Raw genomic sequence first — 23,671 nt, 5'->3', positions numbered from 1 at the left:
TACATCCCCTTTTACAGCCACAGTTTTCCACTCTTTCTTGGGAGACACACAGAACACCCAAGGATCAACCTGTGGCCACCGAACCTGGTAGACTTAGAGAGTTCAGCTGGTGACCCTCCAGCCAGACGCCTGCATTTGAAGGACAAAATTCCAGTGCTGGAGAGTTCTGCTGAAAACACCGTTACTGCTTTTAAGTCACTTTTGAACTAGGAAACAGAAGGGGTTTTCCTGATGATTGTAGGACAGACATAAAGACATGGGTTCACATGACGACATTGAAGGATAGAAAAGCTCAATAAACTGTCATTTCTTTTAAAGTATATAGAAAAATCTAACAGAAAAAGGGTCTTCATTTTAAAAAACTTTTTTTTTAATCAACTAACATCTTCCTGTGGTGTTTAATTGCCATCTGTGTTTCTTTGATAAGTCAGTTTAAGTAGATTAGTGTTTTTATAGTTTTAAGGAAGAAAATAAGTTTAAATTTTAGAAAAAGATGGCTCTAAAACGGCAACATGTGTGTTTGTTATGACTCATGATCACACCGTCTGTCTTCTTCCAGAATGTACCGTCTCTCTGACTATTTTAGTAGATTCTTTTCCACTCTCATTATCTCTGCCTCCTATTTTTTATCCTCTCACTTTCTTAAAGCTAAATGATGACGATACATTTATATCAGAGAGGTGGCTACACCAACCTTCCAACCAGAAATTGGGAACGAAGCCCCAATAAAAGCTTTTACCCTGAACTTGTCAGCAACTGACCTGAAAGACATAATCATGGCTAGAATGTACACCAGGCAACCCCGACACCAACTTTAACGGGTAAGTGAGGTACCATCAGAAAGTCTACTGGAAACTTACAATGATGCGTGGGGGCAATTCCTTCCACAACAATCACAGAAACGAATGAACTGGTTTACACTTCAGCAGCGATCCTAGAGTTGCTTGGCTATAAGAGAAACCATGAGAGAGAACAATTCCTACCATGAAAGAAACGTTTAGAGACTGAGAGGTGCAAAGAAAAACAAATAGAGATGCAGATGCCCATACCTGAAGCCCTGGAAACTGCCAAACAAAGGTACACAAGAGAGAATAAAGCCAGACGGATAAACAGGATGTTCACAACTCAACCTGCGAAAGTGTACGCCCAGTGGCAGGTTCATAGAGCAAACCCACCAAGGCTGGAAACCGAATAGTACTTGGAGAAAGAGACAGCACATAACAGCTGACATTCATGCACAATGTGGTGGATGTGGCAGTACCAAGTGACGGAAACTACAGGAAGAAGGAACATGAGAAACTGGAGAAATACCAGGAACTCAGAGAAGAACTGGAAAACTCATGGAAAGTGAAGGTGACAGTGGTGCCCGTGAAAATTGGAGCACTCTGGGCAGTAACCCCAATCTGGAGGAGTGGCTATAGTTGTTCCCTGGAAAGACCTCAGAGCTAACAGTCCAGAAAAGCGCAGTGCTAGGAACAGCTAAGATACTGCGCAGGACCCTCAAGCTCCCAGGCCTCTGGTAGAGGACGTGAGCTTGAAGGAGAAACCATCTGCAGAGTGTAAGAAGAGATTTTTTTCTCGGTCATCTGTCTTTCCACTGCATTGGTCTCCTGCCCTCCCACCCACTCTTCCCCTGCTATCCCACTCCCTTCAAGCCTAAGATGAAGGGATGTAAACATGCCTTCCACATGTGGTCTCATTGTGCTGAGCCAACAGAGCAAAACATTCATGCTTAAGTTGCTCAATAGGCTTGAGCAGATGACTACAGCCTCCTCCCTCCTCAACTCATTGGGTCAGCTTTTTTCACTTGGCCCTCTTTGGATTGAGATGCTTAACAACCATGAAGAAATGCCTGGCAGGCAGGATTAGACAGGAACGGGACAGACGTCCAAAGGAGAGCAGGAAAAAAGCGAGACAGACCGAGGAAAGATAAAGAGTGAAAGTGAAGCTGGGATAAAGATCTAGAGCAAATCACAGAGGGAAAAAAGGAGTTAAGAAAGCAAGTTAAAGGAAATTATAAGTGTGAAAGAAATAAGAAAAGTTGAATGAAAAAGTTTGTGTTGGCTCAAACACTTGGCCGTGACCGCAGGCTGAACTGTGGTGCTGAGCAACAGCTGCCGAGGGAAAAGAGGAGGAGATATGTGAGCTGGTCAGATTGGGGGTGTTAACGGGGTGAAGACATGGCATGAGTAACGGTGATGGAGCTTGATGTTATAGACTTCGTGATAGAGGAATGCCTAGATCCAGGCAGAGAGGAGACTTGCACGGTTCAAACAAAGATCCTTTTTACTGTGGAAGTTCTTCTCTCATGTGTGTCTGCAGCTTCAGTTCTCTGACACAACTTTGCAACGGTGCATAAGACATGACTCAGGTTTCATCAAACACTTCCTTCATCAGCTTTGAAGGGAAGCAAATGTGCACTCCTCATTCACACAAGATGAACCAGTATCCAAACCAGTATCCAGCAGCTGTGACAAATGTTCTTTGGAAGTTCACCTTTGATGGGTGGATGCAATGACACAACAAAGACACTGAAATATGGAGCTTGTCATGGAACCCAGCAGATGTCTGCAGCCTCCGTGAACAGCTGCTGAAGTGAGGAAGATTTCTTCCTAGGACTCTGCTTGTCTTGTACACCAGAGAGAACCTCCACATTTCAGCTTTAAGCTCCCTAAGCAATGACACACTTACAGCACTTACTTAGCTGCTGTTCACTTTGTTCACTGAACTTGTGAACAATAGAAAAAGCAAGTATTAAAGTGATTGTTTTTTTTATTTTCTTGAGCTGAAACACTTCTGTTTTAATAAAATGCTTCAATAAGGACTTGGAACCATCTTACCTATTAAAGCCGATTGAAAAATGTTTTTTCTATTCAGTAATTCCAAAGTTGTAATTATCAGATGAACTATGATTCTCTAAAAGTGCTTCACAACACCAACGTGTCCTCCTTATGGCATCCGTTTTTGTTTACGGGGCAGCCATTAGCCTCCTCAAGCCAAGCCTTCAAGCTTCTATGTCAACTGATACCAATATTACCTCTATGTGTTCAGTTCCCCTAATGTCAGTGTGTTGAATAAACCAAAACCAAACTTCTGACAAAACACAGAAATTCTTCCAAGTTATTCAAAGAAGAAATTTTAATTCTGTGGGACATTTTGTCTTTTATCTATTTCTAAAAATATTCTTAATTTGTGATAACGTAGGGTGACATGAACCGTACCTAGAGTATGTATGCTTTCTAGCAGGTGATATGTCAGAGAAAGGCCTGGTATGTATATTCAGTTCAGGACCGTTTTGAGGAACGTTGAAACAAAATCCAAAAACAAGCAGAAAATCTTAAAAAAAAAAAATTTGGTTGCAGGAAAGTCTAAAAAGTGGAGTGAATAAGCAGCAAGAGTAGATTAGGCTAAAGTACTTCTGTTTTGTCCATTTTGCTCAAATCTGTGACGATTTGGACCAGTATGACTCATTGTAGATGCCTGCAACTCATGATTCTAACTCTATGGTAAAAGGAAAATGTCTGAGCACTCAAGGAGGCAACATCACCCCCTTGTGGACTCTTTGTAAGCTAAGCCATTGTTCTGTCTTCCTCCGTTGGTTTCCCCTACATTCTAACACCTGTCTTTTTTGTGTTTATATACATAGGTATGATCCACTCTAAATGTATGTTTACATCTAAGAATCCACAGCCGCGGTGGCTGCATTAGCTCGTTAAGTAATCTAGCTAGCGGGGGTAGAGTTGTCATGGTATAAGCTTATACATAACATAAATGTGTCGTAGTTTTCCTGGTGTCTTTGCAACTATCTGCATATTTTTGGATAAAATGGGGGTGGGATTGGGGGGCCAAAGTCCTGGTGAAAAGCCAATGCTGCTGGAGTTTGCATCATATGTTTCTCTGTTGCACATTCATCCATTTGCTCCAGATCGACCACATTCTGCTGCACGGCAAGACCTTCACTGCAGGGACTGTCAAACATTGACTGCAGGGAGGCTGCCACTAAAACAGTCCCACAAACACAAAGACTATTGGAACAGCCCATAAAACCTCCATGAAGACTCTGGCAAAGCAGCACTGAGCAGCTGCTTAAGTCCAAGCTGAGCTACAAACACTGATGCAGCTTGGAGACGTTATGGATCATTTTGACAATAAAAACCACCAACTTTCAGAGCTTTGTAATAATGACCTAAGCTGGGATTTTCCAGGACGAGGAATGTTTCCCAATTACTGATGTGATCGGAGATCTGCAGACACAAACCAACTTCAACACCTATTTTATTCTCTAAATCAGCCTTAAAAGGTCTAGGGGAGCCAGTTATGTGAATATTTCAGACAGATCATTTATTTTGCGGTAAAACCACCCCATATTAAGCAAATTCTTGCCAGAGTCGTCGTCCATCACGTCCTTGTGCTATACTGATTCAAGTGATGTCCAACATCCTGGCCGAAAACACTGGATGACCCTTTTGAACGGCTAATCTTTTGTAAATAGGCTTCTTCTCAGGGCAGCGCTACACTTATGAGACCTGTTGGTACAGCTCCCTCTGCTGGAACACCCCGCCCCCTGCCCCGTCACCTCCAACAGAACCTTTTCTTTTTTAAATGCATTTGTTTGACACCAGAGGCGGACTGGCAATCTGTTTACGTTTGTAGAGTCTATAACTGTGCCGTTTTGGTCCACAGCCTTTTGTCTGGACAACAACTCTGGCAAGAATCAGTTCAGAGATAGCTCAAAATACAGCTTTTATTTTGATAGTCCATGTCCGCTTATCAGCAAGATCATTGGCATGTTAGCTAAATATTTAGTTATGAGTTAAACATTTTGCTCCAAACAAATCATGTAGCTCCACACTTTACATTTAGTTAAAGAGCTAAATATTTAAGTTGGACTTAAATTTTTATTTACCTGAAAAATATTTAGTGAGGAAGCTCACGCTAAAACTCACGAAGCTCACGCTTAAGCTAAATATTTAGCTTGCTAACTAAATATTGTTTTTGTGCTTGGTTGCACTGAAAAGACGTGCAAATAATGTCTTCCAAAGTAAAAAGAAAGAAAGTCATGCTGTTGGATGCCTGGATCTGCCGTTGGAATGTGGCTGACAGATCGGGGCTGTGGAAGCCGGATACCGCAACAGAGCTGTGACGGCACAGGCTGGGGCTCGCCGGATGCTGATCCTATGACCTTCATTAATAATGCACAGGCTGAGCAGGAGCCTGAACCATCATCATCATCATCATCATCATCGTCCTCACCAGCTTCCAGCTGAACATCACACCTCCTCCAAACACAACTTTCAATCCTCATTACAGGACATGTTTTCCACAAGTCAGAGCTGCTGGAGCTCCACGTGTGTGTGTTGTGTGTTTGTGCAGTCAGTGAACAAACATCTACACAGAGTCAGAGTTGTACTTTAACTAAACCTGCTGAGCCCCTGCAGGGCTCTAACCCCTACTTGCCTTTCACTCTAATCCTTTACCGGTTTCAATGGTTGGGATTTTTTTTTCATTCTTCCAAGTTTGAGGAGCTCTCCAACACGTTCACCATGATCTGAAAGCATATAACAGAACACGGAGGAGGCTTCCGCCCATGACTCCTGCTCCCATGAAGCTTCAGTGCTCATCCAGCTGGAAAATCAAACACCTCTGCTGAGTTCTGGAGCAACGTTGTTCCTGGAAGAGCAAACATCTTAGAACAGACTGCAGATGATATGAGGATGTAGACACCAGGACCCCCCACCCCCCCAAGCCTCGATGCCTGTAGATCTGTGGTGAGTCGACATGAGCAGGACTGAGCAGAAGGAGGGGGGAGTCCGCAGCAATACACAGAGGACATCCTGCGCTATGGTGGGGGTGTTGGGAGACATGCTCGTCCAGACAGTCTCTCTCTGACGCCCTGTCTGAGTCTGTGTTTGTGTTCATGCCATAAAGAAGGCCCCCTCCCCACACAGACAATAGTGAAGGCCCCGAGTCTGATTGGGGTCAGCTGGTGGCTGTCGAGAGAGGAGGAGGGGGGCGGGGGGCGGCTGGAGTCAGACACAACTGTCTGAGTCCAAGATGGAGGGGGCCCGAAACCAGACAGCCTCCCCAGCCCTAATGAAGAGAGAGCAGGAGTGCCAAGTGGGGCTAAACACACACACACACGCCCGTATACACACACACACAGACACGCGCACACACACGCGCGCACGCACGCACGCACACACACAAGTTTTTTCTCTATTATACCATGGTCCGGGTGAATTCTCGATTCTGATTGGCTGCTGGGTGTGCATTAAAAAGTGATAACGCACATGGATAATTCACACCGAAGAAAGAAGTTCCGTCACATAGCTTAAATATTCTATATCACTGTTGGCTTCTTTAGAACAAACTTTTACGTCATCATCTGGACAAAGCAAGCGGTAAGAGGTGAACTGTCTCTCTGAACCGATGCTTCATTTAACCCATCGTGACGATCAGCATATATAGCACTTTTCTTTTCCGCTCCAGTCGAGGTCCCTTTTTGCTCAGCGGCGTGTTGCCACGTTACTGTGTCACCGCGCCGTACCACATAACAAATAATCCCCTTTTTTTGAAAAAGCGATCCAATCTAAAAAAATAACAAGAATAAAGTCCTAAAACTGATAAAATATGCATTTCTTTTGATACTGCACATTTCGTCGGCTATTAACCTTTACTTATTTAATTCTAACTAAACAATAAGCATAACCAACATTGAAACAAATGCAGCTATTCCTAAGTCTACACTCCTTTGTTGAAGGACAAAATGAATGCATGCGTTCATGCAGTAAATGTCTTTCCCCTTTCAGCTTCTCCTGTTAGGGGTCACCACAGTGAATCAGCTTTCACTCATTCACACAGGCACAGAGCTTTTACGCTGGATGCCCTTCCTGACACAACCCTGTGTTTTCAAGGCACAGGGAGACCCAGATAGGCAGTAGGGCGAAGGGTTCTGCCTAAGAACCCACACTGGATGACAGCGTTACAGTCCCACACCCACCCAACTGACCTAACACACAGTAAAAAACACACCAAATTCAAATTTTAATAAACTGTTTTGATCACAGCCAGCAAGTTATTCACACAAGAAAACGTTGAACTGACTGACTGACCAGCCTCCCATTACATTTAGTACTGAATCCGTTGCATAACAAATCTGTACTTTACCAATATGGTGACATCGTTCCTGCTCCTATAGTTCGGGTTGGGCAGTTTGGCTAAAATAAGCGCATGAGGAACTAGAGCACCTGGTATCAGCACAACCTGGGTTTAACCATGGTACTGAAGGGCATCCATTCTTTAGTAACACACCTAAAAAATTTCTACATAACACGTTACACTCATAGATATTTAGCTCACTGAGTTCTGTTGTGCTGTAACAATCTTACATGAGGCACTCATGGTTGTGATTTTAGCCATGCAGCTATTGTATAAGACTGTGTTTTGGTTCTAGATGTTTATACAGGTTGGTGGCGTTGCCTCATGAAGTGGTGACGGAGCAAAGGAGGGTTCTGCATGATGCTTGGAGCTGCGCTGCGACCTCCTTTTTAAAGCTACAATAGTTCCTCACAATGGATGGACCATTTCTCTTAGAAACCAATGTTTCACCAGCATCGCCAACACTCTGCATAGCCAGTTAGCTTTGCTAAGGGGACCAGAACATTGCAACCTTGCCATTACAAAACCACATTGTCAAATATTGTGGTATTATTGGAAATGTAATTAATCGTTCAGCCCAAACACACATGAACACACACACACGATGACACTCTGGGTTTAGCCATTGTTTGCTCTGAAGTCTGCGGGCGGACGGCCCATCCGGTATGCGGGCTCTTCTGTTTGTTTGGATGCTTATGTTTGTTCTTGTTTATCCATTTTCAGGGAGGTATTCCAGAAAGCAGGTTATGCTAGCTCCCACGGTAAGTTTGAGGCTAAGGAAGTTGATAACCTCAGCTTTCAGTTCTAGAAATGGAGGTATGTTTCAGGGTATGTCAAGTTGCCATGGAAACTCATGCCCTGAACATAACCTGGTCTGGAGCAGGTTTAGTTGAAGGTTAGTTTGTTTACAGAGAGGTGAAGCAGCATGCCGTGTCCATTTGAAGATGATTTAGTGGATGAAGAAGCTCAGATAATACTTTTTCCACCGTGAGAGGGTGATAAGACCACATATGGATGTTGGAAAGAAACTTTTTACTTTGATCTAACTTCATTATTTGCTTCAGTTAAGATAAATCTTTTTTTTGTTAAGTCAACTTAAAAACAACACGTAGTTTTCAGACAGTTATTTTACTTTCATTCAAATTAATTCAATTAAGTAGGTGTAACTTTGGTGCTGCTGTTAGATCGGCACTGCAAGGGATTGTGGGATATCATTCCCTCTGCCTGTCTGGACGGGTTTGGGTTTAAGTGTGGCTTTTTGACCAAATGTGTTTAGCTGTTTTACCGTGTTTTGCCGAGTTATTTTGTCCTACCATGCTTACGTCTCTGCACCTTGACAGAGAGGGAGGGAGAGGATGATGAGTTTATATAGCACCCCTACTGTTGGTTGCTGTAATGACAACGGCGGAAAATTCTTTAATCAATTCATGCACTCCGTGGATTTTTCCCCCCGTCCTTTTTATTGTTCTAAAAATGAGCATATCTGCCGGCTCAAACTTAGACATATGAGAGTTCAAGAAATATAATTAATTAAGATGGAAAAAATATTAATTGAATTGGAGTAATATGACATTAAGTTAGATAAATACGTATATTTGGGTTGTATAAACAATTATTGAGTTTTATAGACGTAAAAAATTAGGTTGAATAAATTTAACTCAATTATTTGTTACCAATAGAAATGATTCATTTAAGTTGGCAAAATTGGATAAGTTATATATATATATATATATATATATATATATATATATATATATATATATATATATATATATATATATATATATATATATGCATCTAAAGGAAAATGGAAACAAGATCAGAAACTCGTGTGTTTACTTTGTCTGTTCTTTTTCTCCAAGCAGAAACTCTTTCTTTTGATGATGCAGCCGTATTACTTTTTTGATGGACGTATAATCTTCATACGCTGTCATTAAAACCTCAGACTCCGTCTCACTGAAGTATAGCGCTTTCTTTTTTTTCTCTCCACGCGTTTCCATGGTGACTCCGTAAATCGGCGATCTATTGAGAATGTCTTTATGTACCTGCTGTGCACGTGCATAAACCCAGGGTTACCAAGTCGAGCGTAATTACGGGAACTCATATCCGGTCTTTTGGAACCGACATACCCAGAGTAAGCAAGTTCAGGCGGATTTCAGCCAGAGTTTAGGGTTAAAGTCAGGCTAGTTTAAACATGCTTCCTGGAATACCCCCCAGGACTAACAAGCTTTGTTTGCTAATCTCAAACAGCAACATCTCAGACAGGAGTTTAAAGTCTAGCCTTGGGGAGGCAGCAGCAACCCCACACCGACACACTCATAGCCAATAGCTTTCCTGTGCATTTGCTGCTCTTTTAATTAAAACCTGAGGGTATCTTTGTGGGATAGTGCCTCCCAGTGGAGCCTTATAGAGACCCCCCCCCCCCCCCCGCTGAGTTTTTAAAAACTTTTGGATGCACCAAAGAGTTGATTCTTATCTGGGGTGGGGTGTCTTCACTCCCACTCTTACACTTTACAGGTGTGGCTCTCATTCAGCCCAGACAGCATCAGTTTCCACCACAGGTTTGTCCACATAAGTACATGATTATGGTGCGCTCTCTGTGGCGTTGAAATGTTTGGCGCCGCGGCTTCTCTCCCTCCTTTATGTGACATGTTGTTTTGCTTTCAGGTGGTTGGACTTCTGCTGTTTCAGCTGATGTCTCCAGGCTTTGGAAAGGCCTTCAAATGATCCTTCTGACTTCAGCTGCTTTCCTATCCATTTCTAATGTGGAGCACTTGAGTCTGACACAAGGGTCGTCAGAACAGAACCAGTAACACATGAAAAGCACCGTTCTCCATTGAAACCTGCATGTTCTCCACACCTCCCTGTGCTTTTCCTTTAGGCATTTGAAGGACCTGCAGAACACACCAGCGTTGTCACATACGGTACAGCCATTTTTCCATTTAGTGCCAATATTTTTTACCAACCTTGTTGCTGCACATTTGAATAGCTGTAAACAGAAACAGGCCATGCATTTAGATCTATCAGACATCTAGATTTAAATCCTATCTGTCTGATAGGTATCAGTTCGTTAATGTAAATGGCCATTCCTCTCAGTGCACTCGAGTCAACTATGGAGTCCCACAGGGCTCAGTCTTGGGACCGATCCTGTTTACGCTTTATATGTTACCCCTAGGAAACATAATCAGGAAACACAGCATTAATTTTCATTGTTATGCCGACGATACGCAGTTGTATTTATCCATGAAGCCTGACCAGAATGACCAGATAGAGAAACTGAACGCCTGCATCAGTGACATCAAGACCTGGATGACAATTAATTACCTAATCTTGAACCCAGAAAAAACTGAGGTCATTATACTTGGTCCTAAAAACCTCAGAGATGCTCTGTCTGCTCAGATAGTCTCCCTGGATGGTATAAGTATAGCCCCCAATTCCACAGTTAGAAACCTTGGGGTTTTACTTGACCAGGATTTATCATTTAAGGCTCACATATCTCAGGCATGTAGAACTGCCTTTTTTCACCTGCGGAATATTGCTAAGATCAGAAATATACTTTCTAAGAGTGATGCTGAAAAACTCATCCATGCATTTGTTACGTCGAGGCTGGATTACTGTAACTCCTTGTTAGCAGCATGTCCTAAGAGTTCCTTAAGAAGTCTCCAGCTTGTTCAGAACGCAGCTGCTAGATTGTTAGCTGGAACCAGCAGAAGAGATCACATCACTCCTGTGTTAGTTTCGCTCCATTGGCTCCCAGTTGATTCTAGAATTAAGTTCAAGATCCTCCTGTTAACCTATAAGGCCTTACATGGAATGGCCCCGTCCTATATTAAGGACCTCATAGTCCCTTACCAACCAATCAGAACACTTCGCTCACAAAATGCAGGACTGCTTGTGGTTCCTAGAATTGGTAAAAGTACGGTTGGAGGTAGAGCGTTTAGCCACCAAGCCCCTGTCTTATGGAATAAACTCCCAGCTCATGTAAGAGAGGCCGACTCAGTTTCTACATTCAAAGCTAGACTGAAAACATTCCTCTTTGGACAGGCTTATTGTCAGACTAGTTAGTATTCAGAGATTATTTAACTTAATGTTAGTTTGTTTAAATTAAACTTAATAATAACTATTTCTTTTAAAAGGCTGCTAGAAGTTGAAGCTGGGGTAACTATGGTACACTGGGGTTCTGTCCTCTTTCCTTTTTTACTTCTACCCTTCCTCTCCTCTATTCTTGATCATAATTTATCATTTAGTTCTCCATGCCTCTGTTTGGTACAGTGCGATTCATGTATTGTCCCTCTTTTCCTCTCCCCTCCTGGGGAGTGGGAGTGCTTCCAGACTCTAGTTGGCTCATCCGTGCTCCAGTTCCTGACCGTATACCTCGCCTTTGCTCCTGCTCCTACACCTGGCTGTGGATCCTGCCTCTGGCTCATCTCTGGCTCGTCTCTGCTCTGTGCCTGACCGAGTACCTCGTCTCTGCTCCTGCTCCTACACCTGGCTGTGGTTCCTGTCTCCGGTTCGACTCGCGCCTTTGACTGTCCCCACAACCACGGCTGGATGAAGCTCGTCTGCTGGACTTTTATATATGTAGTTGTAGATTTAGATAAGTTAATTTTTCTCTAAGAGTTCTGGTAAATCGCCTGTCCGTCCTGGGGGAGGATCCCTCCTTCATGTGGGCACCCCTGAGGTTTCTTCGTTTTTTCCGGAATCCGGTTTTTTTGGGAGTTTTTCCTTACCGCGAAGGGGGGTCTAAGGGCAGGGATGCCAGTATAGCTTAGTCAGTTTGTTAGTTCATTTTAGTATTTTCCTATTAAACTCTTTGTATTCGTGATCCTTTTGATTTCATGTTTTACTTCGAAGCCCATCGAGACGACTGTTGTTGTGATTTTGGGCTATACAAATAAATTGAATTGAATTGAATTTACATCAGGCTTTAATATCAAACTTAAAGAGATTTAGAGGTCATGAATTATTAATGATCACTTAATGCATTTCCCTTTTTCTTTTCACAATCCAGAGGTTTTATAGTAGTTTTACAAAAACCACAGATGATCTGCAGCTTGGAAAATAGACAGGATTTTTCTCTACAGCACTCGGCTGCTGGGCTTCCTATCACGTATGTTGGGCTCTGATGTATTACAGTTTTTTGAAGACCTGTCTAGTTTTCAACCAACTTCATTCTCCTATTTTCCCAAAGTTTCTTGGACTTGCTTTCCATGTTTCTGGTACTGTTCCGATGGGCCTTGCTGCTGCAGCTGCAGAAGTCCAAATGCTCTGCATTAGCGGCCCTGCACTTTTGCCTCTTCTGGTGTTCCTCCAGCCTTAACTCTATCGCTAGCTGCTGGGACACCCTTTGTGTCTAGTTTTTGCACACCCCCCCCAATCACATGCACACCCAGAGTTCCCCAAATGCCCTTGGGAATAGGGCAGATTTGTAGTGGCGTAGCGCTGAAAAACAGACCATCCGTCAAGTCGGAGAGTGCCAATGATGCTTGTGGGGGTGGGTTAGCAGTCTGCCGTCTCGGCCAGCATCTATTTACACCCATTTTGACCGTCTGAGACGCCAAAGAGCTCCTGTAGCATGACTGCAGGTCGGTGGACGACACAAACGCGTTCTCCTGCACAAAGGCTGGGTTTGGTTCCTCCTTTCCTCCGTCTCTTCCAGCACTGCTTTATTTTTCCAGCATAAAAACTGATGGAATAGTTATTGTTTGTTAGTCTTAGTGAACCTCCATGCTGTGTAACTATAGATGATCCGTCAGTCTAATATAACTGAACATACTGAAAATAGAGATGTGAAATGCACTACCACCCGCTGTTTGTCAGATTCCAGTTAATCTGTTTGTTTGTGAGCAGAAGAAGACCCAGGCTGGGGAACAATGACACGTCTCTTCAAGTGCTTTGCAAGGTTTGACTGAGAAAAAAGCTTGCATGGTAGAATTTCCAAAGGGGTGGCCCTCAGATGGGGGCGGCTATGAGTGTTTTAGACAGCATTTCAAATCCTTCTGCAAAACAGATGTAATCCTTATCTTCTCCCCACACAAAAGAAAGGTTCTTTTCCTTTAAAGTGATCTGCAGCAAAGGTCGTCTGAGGTTTCAGCAGAAGCCTTAAAAGTGAACAATGAGCCGGCTCAATCCACTGCTCTGCCTTACAGTGTATTGGGAGCAGCGCCTAATGTGTTAACAAGCATCTTCTGTGACAAATCCATGTGAAGCATGCTGGAAACCTATTTTCATGAAGGCACTGGTCTGCTGTCTAACTTCAGCAGCTGAGACAAAGAAGAAAGGAGGCACTGAAGGTCTGCTTTGCTGTGAGAACAGAGATTCACGATTCATGGCAGTAACATGGCTGGAAGCACTTACACGGTTTAAGCCTCAGCCTCTACTGCCCTTATGGGTGGATCAGGGTTGTCTGTGGGCGAAAAATCCAAAAGGTCCTGGTTGCTTTGTGTCTTACCCCCCCCCCCCATTTTTAGTCATAAAATACTGTTGTTGTTTTTTGGTTCTAAAACAAACGTTTAACTGGTGACCCCAACAGTTACGCTTTTATTTCTTTGAATTTAAAGCGTAAAAACTTTAACTCCAGAGATGTCTCTGTCAAAGCCTGCTGTGCTCTCACCGTAACTCCTTACGCGATCAACATAAACCAGCTGATCAGCAGAGAAAAGCGGTTTAAAGCGGCTTTTACTAATATTCATATAAAGTGTTGCATACCGGTGCAAAGCTGCTTCTCTACGTGACAGAAGACACAGATTCATGTTGATTACATTAATCGTTGAAAAGTTACGGTTGTCAAGGAACGTAAACACTGGAGCTAAATCAGATTTTACAAATCAGAACACTTTTGTTAGTATCCTTTTCGAATGGAATAAAACGATGACTGATTTAATTTATTTTAATTCGATTTCCGACCCCACCCCCCACTTAAGGAAAGCAATAAGTACAAACGGCAGACAACTTAAAGCAAATTTTGCTTTTATTTAATCAAATGCAAGACAAATGTAACTCCCATTTCTGGGATGAATAATAAATAAATGAACACACTTGGAATCAAAGTCCCAGCTGTGTTTTAAGTCACACTTTGTAGTCTAGACCAGTGTTTTTCAACCTTTTCTGAGCCACGGCACACTTTAAGGTTAAAAAAAATCCCGCGGCACACCAGCATCCAAAAATGAAAAAAAAAAAGGAGAAACTCATAGTCTGTATTGATCTACAGCCCCTCCACAATCTCACATGCATTTTTGTGATAATTATTGCAGAAAAAGCTGGAAGCTGCAGCTGTTTTTCTAAAAGATGCAATAAAAGTTAAGTTAGAAGATGTAAAAACAGTTTGAAGTGTGTTCGTTGTTTTCAAGACGTTTAACAACAGAACTCCTTTTACGCTGTCACTCTCACAACCCAATGCATCATGGGAGATGTAGTGCATAAAAACGGCCGGCGGAGATCGCTTTTCGGAGCTTCATGGTTTTGTTCACTTGTTCCATGGTCTGATACCGGATTCTGTGGAAAGCTACACCGCTAAAGACGAGCTTTAGCTGCTATTTTTATTAGAACTGAGCGACTTTACGAGCTAAATTGGGACAAGGAAGTGAAGACTTTAACCACTTCTGATTGGTCAGACTGATGACATGTGATTAAGCCTTCATGAATGATTGGTGGAGACAGGTAAAGGGGCGGGACTTTTCCTAAATACAGCCGGAGCTGCAGCTGAATCGCGCTGCCGTCATTCTTATCAAAATGTCTTTAATAAAATAAAATAAACGCAAAGAAAAAGTATTTTACGATCTTTTATATTCCTAACTTCTCAGTGTTTTATCAGGGCCTGTTTGGATGAACACAGAGCTGAAATCCTGGAGATGGGAAATGTTTTTAGATCAGTTAATGAGGGCAATTTCACACGGCACACTTGACCATCTCCCACGGCACACTAGTGTGCCGCGGCACACTGGTTGAAAAACACTGGTCTAGACTAAAGGGAGACAAACATTCACCTTGAGAGTAGCACCATTTTCTAAAGAATTAACAATACAGCTCATATCTGGGGTCTAAGGTTTCAATTAAATTAATAAACCCCGTCCACAGGTCCCATGTCTTTAGCTATATGCAAAGCGACCGCTTCTGTGTTGAAGCAGCAGGAGTCGCGGTCAACCGCATCCCATACCAGTTCCAAACAACTGATGATTTTATTCCTTTCTTGGGAACAAACTTCCCACTCTCACTGGTAGCCATCCTGTTGCTTGCTGTTTCCTGAGTGCTATGACGTTGTTGTTTGTCGCTTGTGAAACTAACGCTACGGAAGGTCTGGGAAGCCAAAAATGCGCCATTGCAAAAACTCGATTTAGTTATTTTTTAAATCGCCCGTAAGGGAACCCCCCGAGAGACATTTTTCTATGAGCATGCAACAGGGGACAGGTTGTTGTGAATACTTATACAACACAGGGTAAGTAAGTAAAGGTGATTTTGTGAGACGCACGTCACACAGATTTTTCTTTTTTTTTCTACCCCCAAATCCTGGGGACTGCACAAGCAGCTTGTTAGCACTAGCTGCGTTCACATGGACAAAAGTAATCGGAATGAATGCCTGATCGGAAGAAAAATGCGTCATGTAAACACGCCGTTCAGAATACTCTGCCCCATCAGACACGTTCGGATCAAAATTTCTTTCCGATTGAGATAGGTGGGTTATGACGATTGTTGATCCGACCGTGGTGCACGTAAACAGTTTATTCAGATCGTGTGTCACTGCTGCTCTGGTTTAACGTCATGCATAGACGGGGTTTCGCTCCAGAGAAGGCTTTGGAGCGCAAGCAGGACCGACCGGCTGCTCCGCGCCAGTGAACTTGTCTGTGAGCACAGCAGCCAGACTTATAGCCCTCTTGTCCAAATGATTTATTCCGACCGAAAGTGTGACGCATGTGAACGTTTGTTATAATTGGAAAAAGTTTTTCTGGGCCCATGTACACGGTTGAATTCTAATCCGATCATTGATCCGATCAAGGAATTTTGCACATGTAACCGTGGCTACTGTTCACATGAAACGTGCGCGCTCCTTACATGTAAGCCGAATGATTGAAACAAGGAAATCAGACAATTAGAGTGTAGTTTGTGTGGACATCCTTACAGGAGTCATACAGACACTTGAGCTCCAGTACTCACCCCTTACTGACGGTTAGTGCAGGGCTGGCCAACCCTGGTCCTCAAGAGCCAATTCCCGGCCTGTTTTCCATCTTGATGCTGACTACCTAGGTCAGGTGTGTTTAGTCAATCAGGATGTGGAATCACTTGAGTCAGCCAATCAGCAGCAAGCTGGTCAGGGAGGACTGGAAAACAGGCAGGGTTGTGGCTCTTGAGGACCAGGGTAGGCCAGCCCTGGTCTAGAGTGCAGTGTAAGAGCCCCGTACGACAGCAGCATCCGTATGTCAATAAGTACCTGCAAGTTTCATTAGCCTTTTCAATATGCTTACCACACGCAGGACAATCATACATTATATTTTTAATGAACCTCAAAGGAATTTGCGAGACACACTTGCACTTCTCTTAAAATGCGGTCAATCGTCTCTACGATCCTCCATAAGCCCGTAGACCCCAAAAACCCACAGCATCCGGGCAGGTCCACCCCCGTATGGTTGCATGTGACTACGATGATCACCTTGTTGTGGTTTCAGTCAAATGCAGTCAGATTTTTAACATTTGGATGTCCACAAGTTTGTTTGGTTTCAAAAAAGATGATCATCCTTTTCATTGAGTAACTTTTTCCACCCTCCAAATATTCACACCTTTTCATTTGATGGTATGTGGAGACTCCTGCCTGTAACTGATGGCTTCTTCTTGTTGCTTTCACTACCTCATGATCAGCAGGTGCACACATTGCTGCTTTTACCTGTGCTGCAAGCAAGAAAGGAAGGAAGAAAAGCTGTCAGCACTGGGGTAGTAACTAGCAGTTATGCTGTTACCCCAAACCCATGACTGACATCCTTTCAAAGGAGGTAGGTCGCATTAACAGCAGGAGGTTTGATTTGGTTTGCTGGTTCTTAGAAAGGTGTGAAAACTCACCTGCAGACCAAACATGTGAACGCTGCACCCCTTGAGTGTGACGTGTCTGTTTACTTCAAGGGGAACTAAAGTGTGGAGGTGAAGCAAATGCTGTAAATAATGGAAGTGCAGCAGATAATTCAAACAAAAGAAGCAGGACTCGAGAAAAAATGATAAAATGTTGAACAAAGTCAAGAGGGCGTAGAGACTTATGAATGCAATGTTTCAGAGGATTAGAGAGACGAGTCGGTTTCTGTTCTTGCCTTTTCCCCCTCTTGGTCAGATATTAGAATAGGATAGTTTAATTGTCATTGTACAGAAAACAATGACGCAGCGCCCTTGTGCAAAGAGTGCAAAAAAAGAAAACAGTATATGTATGTCTGTATGTATAAGAGGCAGCAAACCACAAATATATAAAACAGTTAGAAATATGGTGCTATTTTCTGTCCACATTCAGGGCTGAGATAGAAGCTGTCTCTTAGGCCTGTTTGTTTTTGTGCGTGTTGACCTGCATCGCCTCCCAGAAGGCAACAGGTCCAAGAGGTGGTTGTCCGCGTTGGAATCTGTCTTTGGCGATGCTATGGGCTTTATTTAGGCAGCGAGAGGGGTAAATGTCAGGCAGAGGGGGCAGAGAGCAGCCGATGATTTTTTTCTACTGTCCCAACAACCTCCATCGACCTCTTCTTCACCAGGGGCGGGCCAGGTAGTTTGGCCCGCCTCAGTCATTGGTTCCCTTCTGAGAGAACCGTGTGTGAAACTTAAGAGTTGCTTCCAGTGTGAAGCAGCCTGGACCTGCATCCAGTCACTGAACATCCAGGACGCTTGGATCATCCTGATTTATGGTGGACATGCAATCAATGCACTCAGGACCTGCAAGAAATTAGCTGAGCTGTCAGCATTAGCTCTACTAGTTTCCTTATGACTGTTGTTGGGGGGGTTTAACCCCCCCAGCAGAGACTTTCTTTACATAAGATAACAAAAAATAGCTAAGATTAAAGCAGAGGCGGAGCAATGATGACTGTTTCCGAGCTGCAGCGCAAGATTAGGTTTAAAAAAATATGCATCTGTGTGTGTGTGTGTGTGTGTACAGACCTGACTGCAACAATGTTTGTCAGTCTGTACATCAACATCTTTGTGTTGACAGGCTAGGGGGGTCTTGCCCTTGATGCTAGCACCCCCCTCACAGGCAGATTACAGACAGACTAGACACAAAGGACCCTCATGCCTCCTCACATGGAGAGGGGGGGGGTTGCCTGTGTGATACTGCAGAATCATCATACAATTAAAAAAAACAACATTATCATCAACAATTACCTTCAAGTTTGTTTCTATGTTGCTTCCTCTGCAGGAGAAGCAAAATTCATGTTCTGTTTTTTTTAATTATCAGAGTGGTTCCACTGAAAGTTACATCCTGCCTTAGTGTGAATTCTGTCTCTATTTAAAAGAAATAGAAGAAAAGTTGGAGAAGTTGCACTCAGTAGTCACCTCATTTACTGTGGTGAACCTCTGCAGAAGAGGAAAACATTCAAAGCTGAAGACAGATGTGACTAAAGTGACCTTTCGCTGGATTTCCCTTCTCATTTGAACACGCAGCAAGTCAGCCAAAGCCTATGTTTCAGTTTAAGTGACAGAATGTAAAAACATTTCCAGGAAAATCACATTGTTTGATTTTTAAAGAATTTATTTGTATTTTGAAGCCGAACATAAGTGTTTCTCTCCTACAAAGAATCAGAAATTCTGTTCCTCACAGACTTGAAACGTATTCTTTAGAAGCCCTTCTACCCTCCACTGGTTACCTGTATTAATTTCACCTGTTTGAACTGGTTATCTGTAGAAAAGACGCCTGCCCACACCCTTAGACAGTCAGATTACAACCGCTCTACCAATACCAAAGAGCTGTCAAAGGACACCAGAGACAACATTTAGACCTGAACAAGACTGTTGATGAACCAATCTACAATAAGCAGCAGCTTAATGAGAGGAGATCAACTGTTGGAAATATTATTAAAGAATGGAAGAAATACAAGATCACTGATGATCTCCCTCCACCTGGATTTCTATGACAGATCTCACCAGATGGAACAAAGATCTGGAGAACGGTGAGGAAACAGATGAGAACTGATCAGTGACCTGAAGAGAGCTGGGACCACAGTAACAAAGGTTACTATAGTAACAAACAACCTTGTCATGGGTTCAAATCCTGCAGAGCTCCAAAGGTCCTTCTGCTTAAGGCAGAAAATGTCCAGACCCGTCTAAAGTTCTTCAGAGAGCATCTGGATGATCCAGAGGAGGACTGGGAGAAGGTCATGAGATGAGACCAAGATCTCTTTGGTTTAAACGCCACTCACCGTGTTTGGAGGGACGAGAATGCTTTCCAAAAAACACCATGCCCACTATAAAGCATGGGGGTGGAAACATCATGGTGGGGGTGGTTTTTCTACAAAGGGGACAGAACGACTGATCTGTACGAAAGAAAGGATAAATGGACCCATGTGTGGAAAGATTTTGGAGAGAGATCTCCCTCCATCAATGAGAGCATTGAAGATGAAACATGGCTGGACCTTCAACCATAACAGTGATCCCAAAATCATCACCTGGGTAACAAAGGAGTGGCTTCACAAGACACATTCAAGGTTCTGGAGTGTCCTAGCCAGTCCCTGGACCTCAATCTAACAGAGAATCTGTGGATGGAGATGAAAGTCTGCTTTCCAGCAACTGCCCCAAAACATCACAGCTCTGGAGAAGATCTGCATGGAGGAATGGACCAAAAATAGCAGCTACAGTGTAAACCTGCTGAAGATTAGGATTACCTTATGAAGTATTGAGGTGAACGATTGACCAAATACTCATCAATTCTATATAACCTCTTAAACAATCGTACAATAGGATTTCGAGGGTTGTTTCTTCCCATTCTGTCTCCCACAGCTGAAATCTTTCGAGGATGAACATGACAGCTTCTTAAGAGGAACAACTTGCAGAATCAGCAACCGAAAAATACTTTTTGAGCCCCACCATAATGATGTGGTTCAAGTTAGAATCAGGAGATTTTTGGCCCCTCCCCTCACACAGCTGTGTGCGTTAAGCTTAAGAGCAGGCTGACCTCCAGACGGTGTAATACCACAACGACAACTTCACCTGACAGGGACTCTGAGCCCTGCAACCGCAGAAAACAACCCTGTTCCAGGGCTCTGCAGAAGAATCCTGCTGGGTGGGCAGAGGTTTGTTTTCCTGGCCGTGACACTGAAGGCTGGGATCTCTCCATGTTTGTTGTGTGAATGAAGGAGGAAACAAGGCCACCCTGCTTCAAAGGACTGAAAAAAGGAGACCCCGACTAGAGCTCTTTGATTGAACCATCAAAGCATGAGCTGCATTTCTCAGGCTCTCACGGTCTGCATGACAACACCGCCGACCAGCAGAGCTCTGCTCAAAGCAGACAGCTTCTACAGTACGACACGAGCATTTCAACCCACTCCTGAATAGAGCTGCACTCCAGCCGGAGAGAAACACAGAAACATCTGAGGAGCGTGCAGCCATGCTTCTCCTCTTGGACCCAAAATGAGGCCTCCTGCTGTCTCTGGCCGTTTTCCCTGGAGGAGTCCGTCTGCAGGACACGCACACACCCACACACGGACACTTCTTGGTTACATTGTGGCATCAGCACAACCACACTGCTGCCAAATCAGAATCTAATCTCCTGTGTTCACCTCATGTTGCCCAGTCCTGGCCTCAACCCCAGTGAAAATTACACAGCACTGTAACTCTGTCTGTGGTCTGTCTGCAGCTCTGCTTACATCTGTGTTGGTGCATGTCAATCTACTCGCCTGCCTCCCTGCCTGCCTGCATGTCTGTCTGTCTGCAGAGCTGTCCCAGTGCACACAAGCCCTCTCCGTCTGCCTGCAGCGTCTGCCTGCCTCAGCCATAAAGAGCAACATCTGCAGCGGCTCAGGCAGACAGCGACGCTGCGCAGAGCTGATAATGATAGGTGGTGTCAGGAGGCAGACAGACATAACACCATTCCAGCGTTTCCTGTCTGCTCTGACAGGAAAACTATTTAACCCTCTCCTCTCACCGCGCGGCCTGCGCGCGCGCGCGTACTGGGGATCAGAGTGATGCTGGTGCGGCTTCTTCCGGTCTTGTTCAGTGCTTGGTTGGTTTCTGGTCCAATAAGACTGGATCCAGACCGGGACAGACTAAGTGACCGGTGGTTACCCCAAAGTTAGCAGACTGACCGGCAGTCCTCACAGGCAACTTGACCGGAGCAGCGCGCGGCGGCGCTGGACCGTCTCCGTCTGTTGTGCGTCTGAATCAAACTGAATAAACCGTACAATCGTGCTGGGTTTTTAGGTCAGAACCCGTCCCCGGAGCCGCTCGCGCTACTCACATATCTCCATCTCCCGGGGCTGGGAAGCCGTGCAGTTACAGGAGCAGGTGACATTGGAGTTGCCGGAGCCGCCAGAGGCCGTTCCGTTTTGCATGGGGCTGGGCTGCCCGGGACACTGCTCCGGGGAGAGAGCCGCCGCTGCCGCCGCCGCCGCCGCCACCGTCGGATGCCCGACGGAAACCACAGAAAACTTCCAGGCAGCGGCAGCAGAGTTCGCTGCTGCCGGTAACTCCCGACACTGTCGCAGTCACATCCACGCCTGCCGCCTCACGCCATTCTTCTGCGGGGGGGAGGCTCGAGAAAGAGTCAGAAAGCGGTGCGAGGATGAGCTGTCGGTTGACGCATTTTTTATTTGTTATTTTTATTATTTTAGATTTTCCGCTCCTCTTCCGCTGCTCGGAGCAGCTGTCCCTCCTCTTCTGGAACGGAGAAGACACAGCGGGCTCAGGCCCCGCCCACAGCGGACAGGCTGCTTCTGCGACCAATCAGATGTATCCATGGAAGGTTGTGGGAGCATGCTGCGTTCAAAACCATAGAAATTTACAGTACTGGTGATGTGACTTTCACAAGCAGAGCGAAAGGTTTGCCGCAAAGGTTAGAATTTTGGAATTTTGAAAGGACAGCAAAAACTGAATGTAGAAATGTCAAATTTCTCTTTTGTTGTTTGTATAAAAACAACAAATAGAAGACAACAATAGAAAATAAAGAAAGTACATTTACTGGGACTGATCTGATTAACACATGTTCAGCTTGATAGGCAGCAAAATAAAATAAAAAAGTTATTTCTTTGACTTTAAGTCTAAGATTAAAGTAAAAAGGAGTAAAAATTTATTTTCTTGTTTTACCTTCCAAGATGAAAGGCAAACAAGTAGATGAGGTGGGATTTATTAAGCATCTTTCCAATCCTTTTTTGTTAAAGCTTCTTTTCTTTGATGGTAACTGCCCACAAATATGTTTATTTTCTTATTTTACTGATCAAAGATAAACTTGAAACTTCAGAGAGGTTACAGACTCAGTTAAAGTACAATCAAAACACAAGTTCCGCAGCTAAATTGATAAGATTGAAGCTGATTTTTGTGTTAAATATTTCAGAGGAGACAGAAGTGGTTTTACCTTTGAAACAATATCAGCGCTTCTTCAAATAACCACCAGGGTGTGGATGCAGATATGATCACATTCACATCAACCTTGACAGCAAAAATAAATATTTGAAAGCAAAAAAATGAAACCTTTTGTTACTCCACAGCTATTTTCTAGTTACAACAATACAAATGTCAGTTTTAATCAAATTAGAATATGAGATTGTGAAAAAATGGGATGTGGTGTTTTGATGGCCTTGGAGGTGTGCATTTGGATCCAATGAAACACAATTATTTTGTGTAAAACATGAATGGATTTGCTCTTCAGCCGACTGACACTGGAAGTATTCCTGATTCAGTGAGACCGACAGCATTTTCTGTGAATACATTCAGCAGAACAGACCATCCCGCTCCGATCAACGGTGGATTTTTCCCATGTTCCTCCATAGTGGGTGCACGGCCAAAACTTGCATCCTGATATGGCTCATTAAATACGGCGATATGTCAGTTTGGTTTTCAAATTGCAATTTGAAAATGCAGTTTGAAATGAAAAACTAAACAAATGTAGAAAAACCAAATCATTTCTTTAGAACCCTTTTCCGTACTAGACATGAGTTGCTCATCTTAATATCTATGGAGTGAGAAATCTGTCAAGAAGAAACATATTCATAAAGACAAACTTTGCCAAAATATGAATACAACTTTTAGTTTTGAAATGTTTGAAAGAGATTTTTCTTTGTTTTGCATACGACTCTTGCAAATCTTAAAATATACAAAATCTCCCGTTAACAAACTGTCAAAAATAGGTCACGGGGTCACAGGCAAATACATCGAGTCCTGAAACATTGATTCCACTATTGTAAGTGAACTTGCTTACTTGAGTTTTTTTCTTTTCCCGCACAGTTTTTCCAGACTAAAACCGTGCAATTTTAGCTAAAGTTAACTGCAGTATAGCTAAAGTGATGCTCGCTTTTTTGAGGAATTACTCAGGAGACTGTTGCAGTAACAACTGATGATCTCTGCGAGT

At 43.6% G+C, this 23,671-nt stretch overlaps 1 protein-coding gene across 1 annotated transcript in view; it reads right to left on the bottom strand.

The window, feature by feature from the left end:
• The window catches only part of ldlrad4 (low density lipoprotein receptor class A domain containing 4), a 47,126-nt gene extending 25,136 nt beyond the window's left edge, over positions 1 to 21,990 (bottom strand). The window contains exon 1 of the mRNA XM_011484919.3: positions 21,566 to 21,990. Coding sequence (XP_011483221.1) covers positions 21,566 to 21,659 — 94 coding nt within the window. The 5' untranslated portion in view covers positions 21,660 to 21,990. The remainder of the gene's footprint in view (positions 1 to 21,565) is intronic.
• Between the last annotated feature and the right edge of the window lie 1,681 nt (positions 21,991 to 23,671).

This window comes from Oryzias latipes, chromosome 16 (genome assembly GCF_002234675.1).
Source record: "Oryzias latipes chromosome 16, ASM223467v1".
Classification (NCBI taxonomy): Eukaryota; Metazoa; Chordata; class Actinopteri; order Beloniformes; family Adrianichthyidae; genus Oryzias; species Oryzias latipes.
This window is presented reverse-complemented; position numbering and strand designations above follow the sequence as displayed.